Source organism: Ranitomeya imitator, chromosome 5 (assembly GCF_032444005.1).
Source record: "Ranitomeya imitator isolate aRanImi1 chromosome 5, aRanImi1.pri, whole genome shotgun sequence".
NCBI lineage: Eukaryota > Metazoa > Chordata > Amphibia > Anura > Dendrobatidae > Ranitomeya > Ranitomeya imitator.
The window spans coordinates 171,608,208-171,625,515 of NC_091286.1; the positions used below are offsets into that span (position 1 = coordinate 171,608,208).

General features: G+C 42.3%; 1 protein-coding gene across 4 annotated transcripts in view; it reads left to right on the forward strand.

The window, feature by feature from the left end:
* The window catches only part of PHF10 (PHD finger protein 10), a 307,704-nt gene that overhangs the window by 164,791 nt on the left and 125,605 nt on the right, over positions 1-17,308 (forward strand). For all 4 annotated transcript variants that reach the window (XM_069769324.1, XM_069769323.1, XM_069769325.1 and 1 more), the window contains 2 exons: positions 6,724-6,877; positions 9,881-10,030. In XM_069769324.1, the coding sequence (XP_069625425.1) occupies positions 6,724-6,877; positions 9,881-10,030 (304 nt within the window). The remainder of the gene's footprint in view (positions 1-6,723; positions 6,878-9,880; positions 10,031-17,308) is intronic.

A 17,308-nucleotide genomic window follows, 5' to 3' on the forward strand; every position in this document is an offset into this window, starting at 1 on the left:
CAGAAAGCCCCTTTGAGCCGTTAAATACAACTTCTGATGAAGTACTAACATTAAAAACAGCTTTGTTAGTGGCACTTACATCGGCCCGTAGGGTTGGGGACTTACACGCGTTGTCAGCTGACCCCCCTCACAAATTATGGACGTTAGGGTTGTATTAAAATTAGATCCGGCATATCTCCCCAAAGTGGTGTCGAGATTCCATAGGGCTCAGGATATCATCCTACCCTATTTCTGTTCCAATCCTATTAACAAGAAAGAGGAGAGACTCCATTGCCTAGATGTCAGGAGATGTATCTTACAGCATTTAGAGATGACAAAATCCTGGAGGAAACAGAGGGCTTTATTTGTTTCGTTCCAGGGGTCTAGGAAGGGCCTTAAAGCCTCAAAACAAACTATCGCTAGATGAGTGAGAGAGGCCATTATTCTAGTGTATAGTAGTGCAGGCAGGGTTGTTCCACAGGGTCTGAAAGCCCACTCCACGAGGGCCATGGCAACGTCGTGGGCAGAGAGCAGATGCTACCATCGACCAAATCTGTAAGGCAGCCACTTGGTCCTCTCCGTCTACATTTTTAAACATTATAGGCTAGACCTATCTGCTACCTCTGATCTCACATTTGGGAGAAGAATGTTACAAGCATTGATCCCTCCCTAAAACAGAATACAAATCTCTGTAACTCTCTCGTGGTGCCGTCATGTATGATGGAAAAACACGGGTATTACATACCTGGTAATGTGTTTTTTCATGAGACATGACGGCACCCTTATATTCCCACCCTATTGATCACGTCATTAGTTGGGTGCATTATTAGCGTTATTTGTATTATACACTCCCTCGTGTGTCGGTGAATAGAACCGTATAGGATGTATTATTTATGTGTTTACTAACCGGCGGAGTTCCTCTCGTACTCTGTAAAACAACTGATGTGGAGAGAGGAGCTGCCCTTTTAGCTTGAAGGTTTCCTGTCCTCTCGTGGTGCCGCCATGTCTCATGAAAAAACACATTACCAGGTATGTAATACCCGTGTTTTCACCATAAACAGTCCACGAGGCCAAGATACACTGCATGTCACTCCAAAAACATCATACTATCAGTTTGGTGGTTGGAACATCATGGTGTGGGGCTTTTTTCAGCATTCAGCACTGGCGAACTTCATAATTAAAGAAGGATGAATGGACAAATGTACAGAGACATTTAATAAAAAAAAAAAAAAAAAATCTGTTGCCATCTACCAAGATGATTATAAAATGAGGGTGGACATTTCAGCAAGACAATGATCCCAAACACACAGCCATGGACACTCTCAATTTGTTTGAGAAAGAAAATTAAGCTGTTAGAATGGGAAAGCTAATCACCTGACCTGAATCCAGTAAAAAAATTTAGGTAAGGAGCTAAAGTGAAAATTTCATTGGAGCCCACAGAATCTCCAGGATTTGAAGAGTGTTTGCGTGGAAGAATGAGCCAAAATCACACCTGAGCAATGCATGTAATAGTGTCTCAATACAGGAGGCATCTTGAAGCTATCATCACTAACAAAGGCTTCTGTACAAAGTATTAAATTTCACTAAGCGTTTTCAATACTTTTTCCCTGTGGCACTTCTCATTATTACACAACTTAATTTATGGACAACTAAGGTTTGATTTATTTGACTGTGTGGATTGGTTGGATTATTACCGACTTCTGCTGAGAATTTCAGATAAATAGCACCTTTAGAAATAAATTTACTTAGAAAATTGGTGATGCGTTCAATACTTATTTCACCTGCTGTATATCATTTGGGCTCATACAGGTACAAAAACTGTACTGTGTAATTAGCACAACGTTCATATTCATCATGGAGCAATAAATCACATGCTCATGATGGATATATACATTATATAATGTTATTGGTAAAAAAAATTCATGGTTTGAGAATTGCAGATTATTCAAAGTGTTTTGCAGATTTCAATTATTTTCATAAATGGACAAAACAGTACTATGAAAAATTACCACTGTGCATGAACAAATTGACTCTGAGTCACTAGTGTTGGAGGAAACATTTCGGAGTTAGGCTGGGTTCACATTGCGTTAATGGCAATGCGCTGACGGCATCCGTTACATAACTGCAGTAACGCTATGTAACGGATGCGTTAGCGCACCCATTAACTGCCATTATGTAGCGCATCGCTAACACATGTCATAATCGGCATGCGTTAGCGATGTGCCGTCATTCTGTGACGGACCCTCGGACGCAGTCTGCAGCGTTTTCGGGATAGAGCATCTGCGCTAGCGTGATCGCATAAATGCGATCTTTTTCGCCACTTGGGTTAACGCAGTCCTTTTAACGTATGCGTTGAACGGACTGCACTAACGCAATGTGAACCTAGCCTCGTCACCAAATGTCACTTCTGAAAAAGGGTAATTCCATATCAAGTGATCCAAATATGAAATACTTTTTTACCTAACACCTTTAGATTTTTTTTAATTTTTTTTTATGAAGTACAACTTTAGTTAGTTATAAATTAAAAGTTTTGAATTTTTTGGTTCATCAGTTAATTTTTTACAGACTTCTAAAGTTTTGAAAAAGCTAAAATTTTGGCCTGGTATGGCATTTTTTTTTTATCATATCTGAAGCTAGAATTAAAGGGAACCTGTCACCCCGTTTTTTGAGATTGAGCTATAAATACTGTTAAATAGGGCCTGCGCTGTGTGTTCCTATAGTGTATGTAGTGTACCCCGATTCCCCATGTATGCTGAGAAATAACTTACCAAAGTCGCCGATTTCGCCTGTCAATCAGGCTGGTCAGGTCGGGAGGGCGTGGTGACATCGCTGGTTCTTCCTCAGCTTTACGTTGGTGGCGTAGTGGCGTAGTGGTGAACAAGCAGCGCGCGATCTGCGCTGTCATCCCTTTCGTCGGTGGGGGCGGCCATCTTCCTGGGGCCGCGCGTGCGCAGATCGAGTGCTCTGCTGCACGGGGCTTCAGGAAAATGGCCGCGGGATGCCGCGCGTGCGCATTAGAGATCGCGGCGGCCATTTTCCCAAAGCCGAGATGCAAACTCGGCTTTGGGAAAATGGCCGCCGCGATCTCTAATGCGCACGCGCAGCATCCCGCGGCCATTTTCCTGAAGCCCCGTGCAGCAGAGCACTCGATCTGCGCACGCGCGGCCCCAGGAAGATGGCCGCCCCCACCGACGAAAGGGATGACAGCGCAGATCGCGCGCTGCTTGTTCACCACTACGCCACCAACGTAAAGCTGAGGAAGAACCAGCGATGTCACCACGCCCTCCCGACCTGACCAGCCTGATTGACAGGCGAAAACGGCGACTTTGGTAAGTTATTTCTCAGCATAGGTGGGGAATCGGGGTACACTACATACACTATAGGAACACACAGCGCAGGCCCTATTTAACAGTATTTATAGCTCAATCTCAAAAAACGGGGTGACAGGTTCCCTTTAAGATAAAAAGATGGGAGAGGTATAATTTTTATCAGAATGGTACCGGCTTTCATTTGATATGTCACAAGACTATGTTTCTTTATATTTTGTTTTGGAGAAATCAAATTCAAAATTTTGATGCACAATGGTTTAAAATTGTGAAAAAATGCGTTCTTGTTTATATTTGTACAGAGATTCAACTTGGGACCTATAATTTTTTTTTAAGCCTTGAATCATTTGATTTTATATTTGTGAGTTTCTTCCTTTTTTCTTTTCAAATTACAACTTATTGAATTCAACATTTATATGCAACAATAAAGAAACACAAAAAACAAATACAGAAAGTGCCATCCTAATCATCATAACTCAACTTGCTCAGCATTTTCAACCTGAATGCATTGAACAAACCAAAAGAAAAAAGGTGATCATAGGGTGATTTTCTAAATACTGTCTCATCCTATGTTATAAACAAGATTAAAAGAACCAATATTTTTGCCACCTATTTAAACATGTAACAGTTTTTTTCTATTATATCACCAAACATGTCATTTTTGAAGTGTTTAAGAAGAATAGTATAGTAGTTAAATTCTCGTTCTATAAAATATGAACTAATGAAACAATTAGGCTGTGTGCACACGTAGCAGATTTATCGCATTTTTTCGCGGTTTTTCGTTATAAAACGCTAGAAAATAACTCTCACGTTAAGCATCCTATTTAATAGAATGCAATCCGCATTTTTTGTGCACATGCTGCGTTGTTTTCCTGAGCGGAATCGCATACCCCAAAAAAATGCAGCATGTTCATTAAATTTGCGGAATCGCGGGGATTCCGCACACATAGGAATGCATTGATCCACTTACTTCTTGCATGTGGCTATGCCCACCATGCGGGAAGTAAGCAGATCATGTGCAGTTGGTACCTAGGGTGGAGGAGAGAAGACTCTCCTCCGCGGACTGGGCACCATATAATTGTAAAAAAAAAAAAAAAGAATTAAAATAAAAAATAGTGATATACTCAACTTCTTATGGCCCTACCCCGGAGTCCTCCCACATCTCAGCGGTGCACGCGGCCGTTTACGTTCCCATGGATGCTTTGTGTGAAGGACCTGCGATGACGTCACGTGGCCGTGACATCATCGCAGGTCCTGCACACAAACCATCTATAGGAACGGAAGCTGCTGCGTCCATCGCTGAGGAGATTGGCTGCCATCGGAAGGTGAGAATAACCATTTTTTTTATTTTTATTTTTTTATTATTTTTAACATATCTTTTTACTATTGATGAATGCATAGGCAGCATCAATAGTAAAAGTTGGTTACACTTGTCAAACATATAGCCTTAAGGCTATGTGCCCACGTTGCAGATTAGCCTCAGGAATTTCTTGTACGGATTCTGCATCTCTTGGCAGCAAACGCAGGTGCGGATTTGGCACGTTTTTTGCGCGGATTTTGTGCGGATTTACTGCGTTTTTTACCTCTGCAGATTTCTAGAATGGAATTGGTATAAAAACGCTGCAGATCCGCAAAAAAGAAGTGACATGTTACTTCTTTTAATCCGCAGCGTTTCCGCATGGAATTTTCCGCACCATTAGCACAGCATTTTATTTTCCTATTGGTTTACATTGTACTGTAAATCACTTGCGGTTCTAAAGCGTTTCTTCAGGGCAAAAAAACGCTGCGGATCCGCAGGAAATCTGCAACGTGTGCACATACCCTTATAGTACGTTTTTAAACTGGCCTTTTATCATCAGTGTCACTTCTAGTGGGTGAAATGTAATCTTGTCCATAAGCGCTCATATCTGATTTTTGTTCACTTTTAAAATGTCTGGTTTTCTTGGATACACAATGGATGATGCTGGACCACAAAAAAAGCCAATTCTACTTCTTCATTTTCACAATCTTTGGAGAGTACATTAGCTAGCCACCAGCGCAAATCATATTCACAGGTCACATAACCAGTTATGTCATCCATTGCCAATCTTGTGCCGCCTTTTACCACTTCATGCACTTCACTGTCTTTGCTGAATGAAAAATTCCTTGTTTTTATTTGATCTTCACTACATGGGATGACAGTGCGGTATTGCTGAGTCCCCTTTCTGCTTCCTGTAACCGATGTTTTCACAAACTCTCCTCCTTCATAGTCCTGGTTTGTACAATACATGAACTGGATGTTAACCTTCGTCAGGCTGCATAATTTTACAACGTTAACAGGCTGCAGAGGTACAATTGTACCTTCATATATAGCTCCACTGTGATATTTGGCCAATATATTCTGGACCAAAACTGCAGAGATGTCATGAAATTTCAGCCCTCTACGGCTTTTCGAAAAAAAGTTATTGCAATTTTAAAATGGAATAGTTGCAATTGTACCTAGTCAGCTGGACAAGGGTGAAGAATACTTTTCTCACTACAGTTGAAAAGTTGCATGGGTGTTAGGATTTGGTCTGAATATGGCCTCTGGAGGCTACCGTCACTGTCTACCCCTGGTCATTCTCAGCCCTAACAAAGCTTTCTCCTCTGTCCTCTCCTGCTTCTAAGCTGTAGCATAAAAAATACTACAGTAATATCTAAAGATCATGGATTGTTTGCTAAATATAGACCCAACACTTTTAGACCAGAGGCTGAACTGATCTGGATTCAAGATTTTCGAATTGACACAAGTCTTATTTTTTAAATATGACCCCATCATGATCCCAATTTGTATTTTACATGATGAACAGATGTGGCTAGGAGCATAGTAAGCAGATGTGCAGCTCTTGAAATTTTTAAATTAAACATTTTTTTATTTTTCCGGAAATGCCTTTTAAAATTTTGCATTTGCATGGGTAAAATATTATCAAAGATACTCCTGTCACATATCTGGTGAATGCTTGTATTTTTCTGAGCAGGATGGTGTTTATTATGTCGCTCTATCTTTTTTCTGGCCTGAGTTATAAGGAGAAATGTAAAGGCAGGCAACACCGAAATTCCCACTTTTTTCGAACTTTGAAAATCAATAAAAAAAAAATATCTAGAATTCTTTTTTTCACATTTTGCATTCTCTGACACAATATTACCAAATAACAAAATCTCAAAAGAATTAAAAATATAGAGGTAAAAATCATTGGTTCACTTGACATGGAATGACCCCAAATTAGGCTTTGTCTGGAATGTCAACATTTGCTGCAAAATGAGGGAGGCTAAACAAGATGTGGCTGAATTGCAATACTTCTCCAGATTGTCCAGGTGAAAGGTCTGCTTTTATTTTTTGCTTCTTTCGGGGCAATATGCAATGTTTTTATATCATTCACAACTTTGTCTTGTTTTTCAGGTATTCCCCTAATGAACTCCGGTACTTGCCATTAAACACTGCTTTATATGAGCCGCCACTAGATCCTCTAGACCCTGAACTGCTGGCCCTTGACAGTGATGGAGATTCCGATGAGGTTGATGAAGGACGTGAAAAGAAGAAGATCAAATCTTCAGTAATAAAGTGTTTCTTGAATTATGAATTGCATAGTTGAAACAAGGCACAAGTCCTGATGTTTTATTCTGCTTGGAAGGAGGAAATATATTTTACTAGATGGTAGCCCGATTCTAACGCATCGGGTATTCTAGAATATGTGTGTAGTTTATTTATTAAGAATTTACAATAATACATTGAATACACAGGATTCGGCCGGCCGCGACCAATTAGCGAAGCGTGGTTCAAATCCCGTGCCAATTCGCAGCCGGACTGTGCCTGTTGCTAATTGTTCGCAGCCGGCCACGTAGTATATAGCACAGCCACATAGTATATAACAGCCCACGTAGTATATATAGCACAGCCATGTAGTATATAGCACAGCCACGTAGTATATAGCACAGCCACGGAGTATATAACAGCCCACGGAGTATATAGCACAGCCACGTAGTATAGAGCACAGCCCACGTAGTGTATAACACAGCCCACGTAGTGTATAACGCAGGCCACGTAGTGTATAACGCAGGCCACGTAGTGTATAACGCGGGCCACATAGCGTATAACACGGGCCACGTAGCGTATAACACAGGCCACGTAGTGTATAGCACAGCTCACTTAGTGTATAGCACAGCCCACCTAGTATATTGCACAGCCCACCTAGTATATTGCACAGCCCACGCAGTATATTGCACAGCCCACGCAGTATATTGCACAGCCCACGCAGTATATTGCACAGCCCACGCAGTATATTGCACAGCCCACGCAGTATATTGCGCAGCCCACGCAGTATATTGCGCAGCCCACGCAGTATATTGCACAGCCCACGCAGTATATTGCACAGCCCACATAGTATAGTGCACAGCCCATGCAGTATATTGTGGATAGCACAGCCCACGTAGTGTATTGCACAGCCCACTTTTTATATTGCACAGCCCACGTAGTATATAGCAATGTTGGCATCCTATCCCTATTTAAAAAAAAAAAAGAATTTAAATAAAAAATAGTTATATACTCACCTTCCGTTGGCCCCCGAATCGAAGTGGTTACCGACGCTCCTCATGCGCTCCGGTCTGAAGAGTGCATTGCGGTCAAGCGAGATGATGACGTAGCGGTCTCGCGAGACCGCCACGTCATCATGTCGCGAGATCGCAATGCATGGACCGGTCACCGGAGCGTCGCGAGGAGCGGGAAAGGCCTGTTCTGGATCCGAGGGGCCGACGGACGGTGAGTATATAACGATTTTTTATTTTTATTATTTTTAACATTAGATCTTTTTACTATTGATGCTGCATAGGCAGCATCAATAGTAAAAAGTTGGTCACACAGGGTTAATAGCTGCATTACGGGAGTGCATTACACCGCGCTCCGGTAACGGCATTAACCCTGTGTGAGGGCTGACTGGAGGGGAGTATGGAGCGGGCACTGACTGTGGGGAGGAAAGAGCGGCCATTTTGCCGCCGGACTGTGCCCGTCGCTGATTGGTCATGGCAATGGTCGTGGGCGTTTTGCCACGACCACTCAGCAACTTGTATTTCCATGACAGACAGAGGCCGCGACCAATGAATATCCGTAACAGACAGACAGAAGGACAGACAGAAAGAAGGAAGTGATTGACCCTTAGACAATTATATAGTAGATAAGTGAGCATTGGCAAAATCATTAGCATTATGGACATTCTGATGGTCTTGATCGTTGGCAGATGGGTGCACATTGATACGCAATTATGTAAAGTGACATATTAATCACCACAATAACATTCTGCAAGGGTGGAGATTTTCAATATGGCAGTAATGCAAATTCACACATTGAGGTGTGAGATTTGAAGCATTGAAAATTCATCATAAAAATATTAACACTTTTCTTCATAGTAAGTAACAACATTTGTCAACTTAATTTTAATTGTGTGGTGTACAAACCTCAGTATATGGAAGCATTCACACATCCTTGTGCTGTTTTATTTTTCTGACAGCACTCTGACCCATAGCGTTACATTGATCCATACACACATCTGTATTAAAAACAGATTTGTGTGTTTGGTCTTTGCGACACAGAGCATGTCTAAAGGTACCGTCTTACTCAGCAACTTTGCAACGAGAACGACAACAATCCGTGACGTTGCAGCGTCCTGGATAGCGATCTCGTTGTGTTTGACACGCAGCAGCGATCTGGATCCCGCTGTTATATCGCTGGTCGGAGCAGAAAGTCCAGAACTTTATTTGGTCGCTAGATCGGCGTGTATCGTCATGTTTGACATCAAAAGCAACGACGCCAGCAACGTTTTACATGGAGCGAGAACGATAAGTGCGTCGCCGTTACGTCACTGGATCGCTCCTGCATCATTCTGTTAGACGTCTCTACAGCGACCTATACAGCGATGCTCCTGTGATCTAGTTTAGGTCGGATCGTTGTCTATCTCGCTGCAGCGTCGCTGAGTGTGACGGTACCTTTATTCTCCTCCGTTTTGCAAGTACCGTAAGACTCCGCCATTAAAGTGTATGGCGATTTGGTTTTGTCATTTTAATGCTAGTCCCTGGCAGCCCTGACAATGCTCGGCTATCTAATTCATGTTCAGTGCTGCCGTACCTTACGCCAGAAATCTTACTTCAGCATGTGTCTGCAGTAAGACTTCTGGCTATCCGCACACCACTTGTACGATGCTTTTGATTCATTAAGAGACGTGCCTGGTAATGAATCGGGTGTCTATTAGGCTACTTTCACACTAGCGTCGGAATCTCCCCGTCGCTCGACGGATGCGACGTGTGGCAATCCATCGCAAATGCGTCGTCAATGCAAGTCTATGGGGAAAAAACGCATCCTGCAAGCACTTTTGCAGGATGCGTTTTTTCTGCAAAACGACGCATTGTGACGGATTGCAGAAAACGCTAGTGTGAAAGTAGCCTTACACCTCCATAGCTCCTCATTAAGACTGGCGTGTACAACTCTAGTCTTAATAAATTGTGGCAATAGTTATTTTTATTTGTGTTCATTTATTTTTGATCCTTACAAGATATAATTTTTCTTTCAGGATAGTTCCTCTGCTAATGTGTCTGATGGTGAAAATGCACATGATACCCAGGAGGAATCATTTCAGGCAAAACCGAAAGCCAAAGAAAAATCGACCCCCAAAAAGGATGGCACCAAACGTTCTGTAGGGTCCAAATCAGCTGGGTACAAGGTAGAAGAAAAAAGCCCCTGACTTGGCTTCTTTACTGACAAGCCTTTCTACCTGAATTGCTCTTGCTTTTTTCATTTTTTCCCCCCCATTTTCAAACACTGACTTAATTTTTATTCCTTTTCATTATTCACATTAATATCTTATTTATTTTTGCTCCCAAGCATATCTTTATCTTATTTTGTTCTTCTTTTTCTCTTTAGTGTTGCTCTTCCTATAACCCTATCTGTTTTGTTTCACTTGGGGGCTTTCAATAACCTTTACTTTGGAGTGGCTATTGAACTAATTGGGCTTCCCAAGACTGTTGCAACATCCAAATTTTAAGTTTTAACATCCTTTATATTTCTTCTAGACTGATCTTAATGCTGGAAAGCAGTTGTGGAATTTTTACATACATTGGGAAAAACTGTATACATGTGATGTATAAGTGGAGCTTGCCTTATTCCTCGGTCATAATTCTCTTTTTGATATTGAGTTCTATTTAGGCAAGGCATAGTTCCAACTTTCTTATTCTTTCCTAAACATCAAGCATGAAGTGCAACTGCAAGTCCTGTTTTTATAGTGTGAACTAAAAAATGTGTACACATGTATTTGTACTTGTTAAATATGTTTTATGGCACACATGTGAAGAGTTAATGTAGACATCTTATTTATTTGAGGGTAAATAAGTCTCCAGATGTAGAGGTTCTTCCATCTTGGACATAATTTTTAAGATATGTCCAACCATTTAGTGTTTTATCCTTAGCTATTCAATATGGTTTTTAGGTTAACAAGCACCTTTTTCCCCGGGCTGATGGCACAATGATTATCTCTGTAGTGTGAAAAAAATGAATAATCTATAAGAATTATTTGGTTATCTTTTAGGCACAACTTGAACCAAGCATTTATTCTTTCAGTGGCGCCACACGCTACTGTGTCCTTGTATGGACGACTTTCCATTTAATAGGTGTTATTCTCCCTTGAGTAGCAGAAGCAGATGCCAGAGAGTGCAGCATAATATAGTGCAATTGTAACATTGCTGTATAATCTACCTTGCCCCTCACCTCTTGGTAAAGGCCCATACGCTTGGCTTGAAAAGACCATGTCACGGGTAAAGGAAGTTATTTATAGAAAAAGGGAAATTTCCAGCTCACCCGGGCTCTGGGCCTGTAGAAGCACGGAATCAAAAGGTCCACTTGTAACACAAATGTAGAAAAAATCCAGCGTCTTAAAATTGTGAAAATTTTTTTGAAAAATAGATAAGAAATCAATGTATAGTATTTACATATCCAGCAACGCGTTTCAAACGCACAGTGTTTTGTCAGAGCATATACTGTATAATATGTGTGTAAAGCAAGTTATTGCCTTGTAAAGAGTAGTGATGGGTAACACGTGTATCTCGGCTTCTGAGAATACTTTCGGGGCAATTCATCAAGAGAGAGGGGGCTTTATACCCCAGTCTTATTCAAAAGTCCGATGGAGTGAAGCGAAACAAATTCTTTAAGAAGTGCACTACACTAAAATAATTTTGCTCATCTTTTGAGATGCCTGCCAGAAAATGTACTTCATAAGGTGAAGTAGATTTCTGTTCTAATTCACACTACTTAGTGGTAAAATATACTGAATCTGTAGGCTTGCAGAAGGCCATGCCCCTTCTGTTAAGCTCCATTTTTCAGAAAAAAATAAGAGATCCGATGTAAAATTGGCAAGTCACAACATTTTTCCATTTTTACATAACTGAGTGTTATAAAACAATTACCGTATTTTTCGGATTATAAGATGCTTTATTTTTCCAAATTTGGGAGGAAAATGGGGGTGCATCTTACAAACCCAAATGAACTTACCGGGGTGGGAGGGGGGGCGTTGGAGCAGGGTCACATGAGGTGGGGTGTTGCGGCTTCAGGAGGCCAGCAGCATTAGCGTGGCGATGCATGGGCTCTCAGAAGATGTTGGTACCGATGAGCGGAGTATCCTTTACGTTCTGTGGGCTTCTGGAAAATGGCCTTGTCTCCTGAAATCTGTCTGCACATGGGTTGCTTCCGGTGGCCATTTTCCCGAATGCCAACGCAGGGAAATGATTGAGAAAGGGGATTCCACTCAAGGGCACCGACATCTTCTGAGAACCTAGACAACGCAGCATTTCCCCACTCCTGTGACCACGGGCCTCCTGAAGCATCGCCTCTGCCTCCTTTGAACCCACTCCACCACAGTCGCCCCCCCAAGTATGCTACCATTAAAACCGACTATAAGACACCCCCATTTTATTTATAAAAAAAAAAAAGTCCTTGTTTTCCACCCCAAAATCTTATCCATAAAATACGGTAATTGCAATTTTTATATGGCAGTTTTCTGGCATATAATGAATGATTCATCCCCACTGTGTATCTTCAAGTGCTCATAGTGCAATCTCCTGTCCATCTCTGTGGCAGATTTTGTCGGCATCTTTGGAAAGGACACTGCCTTTTTGTGTTCTTCTTAAAATGTTAATACTGCTCAACATTTTTTTTTACCTTTCTGGTATCTGTTACTAATAGAATCTGCTTATTAAATGTCTCATTGACATTTTTGATGAATATATGGAATTCTCTTGCATGCTTTTTAATTTAGGCTGTTTGTAGAGGACACAATTAGAGGTGTCTATTTTTTTTTTCCCTTGGATCAGAAAACTATGACCATTTTCATTTAGGGCATGTACACATAAGACATTCCCTTTGAATGTACAGTGGTAAATATTATTCTGAAAATGGTGCAGTGAAGCTTGACACATCGGTGGTATAACATGTAAAATCTGCTGCGCCGGTTTATTATCAGCAGTGTGTGCATGAGATCTTCTACTGTGTATAAATCCCTGGTGCACAATACCTTAAATGAGTGCTACACTTGCCCACATGTTGGGTGCAGTATTGCTGCTCGGCCTCTTTCATTTGACGCCTATAGCGTTTCATTGGCATACATACACATCTTTTTTTTCAGAATGATACACATACACGAGTCATTGTGTAAAAAAATAAATAAAAAGTTCAGACAATCTTTCTGATTCAGTGGGGTAAAAAAAAAAACAAATTGAGAAAATCCCAATCACCACCTCCTTCCACACCCGAAGAAACTTAATATATGACACATGGGAAGAAAATGGTTCCTTTTCACTCAGATGGTGATGCTTACATGGATGTCTGAATGTAGCCTTAAAGGGAAAAATGTAGTTTGTAAGCCAGCTTAACAGAAGACACAATAGCAGCTATGCTCAGTCGCACATGTTTGTATGTTGTAAGATTATTTTTAGGCCATGTAATAGATAAGGGCTCACTCACACATAACATGACCGAGTGCTATCCAATAGAGATGGGGCGGACACCTGGATGTTGGGGTCCTGCGGGTTCGGCCGAGCAGTAACAAAAAGTTCGGGTTCGGTTACCAGAGCAGTACCCGGACCCCATTCACTTGAGTGGGGGGCCTGAACATCCAGTGTTTGCTGCGCTGTAATGTGCAAGACAGCATGGCAAACACCGCTTCTGATCGGCGGTGAAATCATCCCCGCTGGTCAGAGATCTGCGGTTCCCACGCTGTGAAAAGACAGCGTGATTGGAGGTATAAACTCTCACACTGCAAAAAGGGATCTCGCCGAGGTCACTGCAGTTCAGCCTGGCTGGGAACGGAGCCTCAGTGACCGGACATAACCTCAACGACGTCACCACCAGTCACTGAGGCTGTCCTCGTGGTGGCCAGAAAAATGCCCACACGGAAAATTGCCAATTGCAGCATCACAAAGTTTCAGATCTATGATATTTGAGGTGCAAGGTGAAAAATGCCCACAGAAAATTACCCACAGACTGAATTAACCCCTCTGTGACCTTAGACGTACTATCCCGTCGAGGTGCCCTGGGCTTATCTGACCCTGGACGGGATAGTACGTCATAGCCGATCGCGGCCGGGTGTCAGCTGCTTATCGCAGCTGACATCCGGCACTATGTGCCAGGAGCGGTCACGGACCGCCCCCGGCACATTAACCCCTGGCACACCGCGATCAAAGATGATCGCGATGTGCCGGCGGTGCAGGGAAGCACCGCGCAGGGAGGGGGCTCCCTGCGGGCTTCCCTGAGACCCCCGGAGCAACGCGATGTGATCGCGTTGCTGCGAGGGTCTCACCTCCCTCCCTGCTCCCTCCAGCCCCGGATCCAAGATGGCCGCGGATCCGGGTCCTGCAGGGAGGGAGGTGGCTTCACAGAGCCTGCTCAGAGCAGGCACTGTGAAGCCTGCAGCGCTGCATGTCAGATCAGTGATCTGACAGAGTGCTGTGCAAACTGTCAGATCACTGATCTGTGATGTCCCCCCCTGGGACAAAGTAAAAAAGTAAAAAAAAAATTTTCCAAATGTGTAAAAAAAATAAAAAAAAATATTCCAAAATAATGAAAAAAAAAAAAAAATATTATTCCCATAAATACATTTCTTCATCGAAATAAAAAAAAAAAAACCAATAAAAGTACACATATTTAGTATCGCCGCGTCCGTAACGACCCGACCTATAAAACTGTCCCACTAGTTAACTCCTTCAGTAAACACCGTAAGAAAAAAAAAAAAAAACGAGGCAAAAAACAACGCTTTATTATCATACCGCCGAACAAAAAGTGGAATAACACGCGATCAAAAGGACAGATATAAATAACCATGACACCGCTGAAAGCGTCATATTGTCCCGCAAAAAAAGAGCCGCCATACAGCATCATCAGCAAAAAAATAAAAAAGTTATAGTCCTGAGAATAAAGCGATGCAAAAATAATTATTTTTTCTGTAAAATAGTTTTTATCGTATAAAAGCACCAAACCATAAAAAAATGATATAAATGAGGTATCGCTGTAATCGTACTGACCCGAAGAATAAAACTGATTTATCAATTTTACCAAACACGGAACGGTATAAACGCCTCCCCCAATAGAAATTCATGAATAGCTGGCTTTTGGTCATTCTTCCTCACAAAAATCGGAATAAAAAGCGATAAAAAAATGTCACGTGCCCAAAAATGTTTTCAATAAAAACGTCAACTCGTCCCGCAAAAAACAAGACCTCACATGACTCTGTGGACCAAAATATGGAAAAATTATAGCTCTCAAAATGTGGTATTGCAAAAAATATTTTTTGCAATAAAAAGGGTCTTTCAGTGTGTGACGGCTGCCAATCATAAAAATCCGCTAAAAAACTCGCTATAAAAGTAAATCAAACCCCCCTTCATCACCCCCTCAGTTAGGGAAAAATAAAAAAAAAATGTATTTATTTCCATTTTCCCATTAGGGCTAGGGTTAGGGCTAGGGTTAGGGCTAGGGCTAGGGTTAGGGCTAGGGTTAGGGTTAGGGCTAGGGTTAGGGCTAGGGTTAGGGCTAGGGCTAGGGTTAGGGCTAGGGTTAGGGTTAGGGCTAGGCTTAGGGCTAGGGTTAGGGTTAGGGTTGGGGCTACAGTTAGGGTTGGGGCTAAAGTTAGGGTTAGGGTTTAGATTACATTTACAGTTGGGAATAGGGTTGGGATTAGGGTTAGGGGTGTGTCAGGGTTAGAGGTGTGGTTAGGGTTACCGTTGGAATTAGGGTTAGGGGTGTGTTTAGATTAGGGTTTCAGTTATAATTGGGGGGTTTCCACTGTTTCGGCACATCAGGGGCTCTCCAAACACGACATGGCGTCCGATCTCAATTCCAGCCAATTCTGCGTTGAAAAAGTAAAACAGTGCTCCTTCCCTTCCGAGCTCTCCTGTGTGCCCAAACAGGGGTTTACCCCAACATATGGGGTATCAGCGTACTCAGGACAAATTGGACAACAACTTTTGTGGACCAATTTCTCCTGTTACCCTTGGGAAAATACAAAACTGGGGGCTAAAAAATAATTTTTGTGGGAAAACAAAAAGATTTTTTATTTTCACGGCTCTGCGTTATAAACTGTAGTGAAACACTTGGGGGTTCAAAGTTCTCACAACACATCTAGATAAGTTCATTGAGGGGTCTAGTTTCCAATATGGGGTCACTTGTGGGGGGTTTCTACTGTTTAGGTACATTAGGGGCTCTGCAAACGCAATGTGACGCCTGCAGACCAATCCATCTAAGTCTGCATTCCAAATGATGCTCCTTCCCTTCCGAGCCCTCCCATGCGCCCAAACGGTGGTTCCCCCCCACATATCGGGTATCAGCGTACTCAGGACAAATTGGACAACAACATTTAGGGTCCAATTTCTCCTGCTAACCTTGGAAAAATACAAAACTGGGGGCTAAAATATAATTTTTGTGGAAAAAAAAATATTTTTTATTTGCATGGCTCTGCGTTATAAACTGTAGTGAAATACTTGGGGGTTCAAAGCTCTCACAACACATCAAGATGAGTTCCTTAGGGGGTCTACTTTCCAAAATGGTGTCACTTGTGGGGGGTTTCTACTGTTTAGGTACATTAGGGGCTCTGCAAACGCAATGTGACGCCTGCAGACCATTCCATCTAAGTCTGCATTCCAAATGGCGCTCCTTCCCTTCCGAACCCTCCCATGCGCCCAAACGGTGGTTCCCCCCCACATATGGGGTATCAGCGTACTCAGGACAAATTGGACAACAACATTTAGGGTCCAATTTCTCCTGCTAACCTTGGAAAAATACAAAACTGGGGGCTAAAATATAATTTTTGTGGAAAAAAAAAATATTTTTTATTTGCATGGCTCTGCGTTATAAACTGTAGTGAAATACTTGGGGGTTCAAAGCTCTCACAACACATCAAGATGAGTTCCTTAGGGGGTCTACTTTCCAAAATGGTGTCACTTGTGGGGGGTTTCTACTGTTTAGGTACATTAGGGGCTCTGCAAACGCAATGTGACGCCTGCAGACCATTCCATCTAAGTCTGCATTCCAAATGGCGCTCCTTCCCTTCCGAACCCTCCCATGCGCCCAAACGGTGGTTCCCCCCCACATATGGGGTATCAGCGTACTCAGGACAAATTGGACAACAACTTTTGGGGTCCAATTTCTCCTGTTACCCTAGGGAAAATACAAAACTGGGGGCTAAAAAATAATTTTTGTGGGAAAAAAATTTTGTTTTATTTTTATGGCTCTGCATTATAAACTTCTGTGAAGCCCTTGGTGGGTCAAAGTGCTCACCACACATCCAGATAAGTTCCTTAGGGGGTCTACTTTCCAAAATGGTGTCACTTGTGGGGGGTTTCAATGTTTAGGCACATCAGTGGCTCTCCAAACGCAACATGGCGTCCCATCTCAATTCCTGTCAATTTTGCATTGAAAAGTCAAACGGCGCTCCTTCCCTTCCGAGCTCTCCCATGCGCCCAAA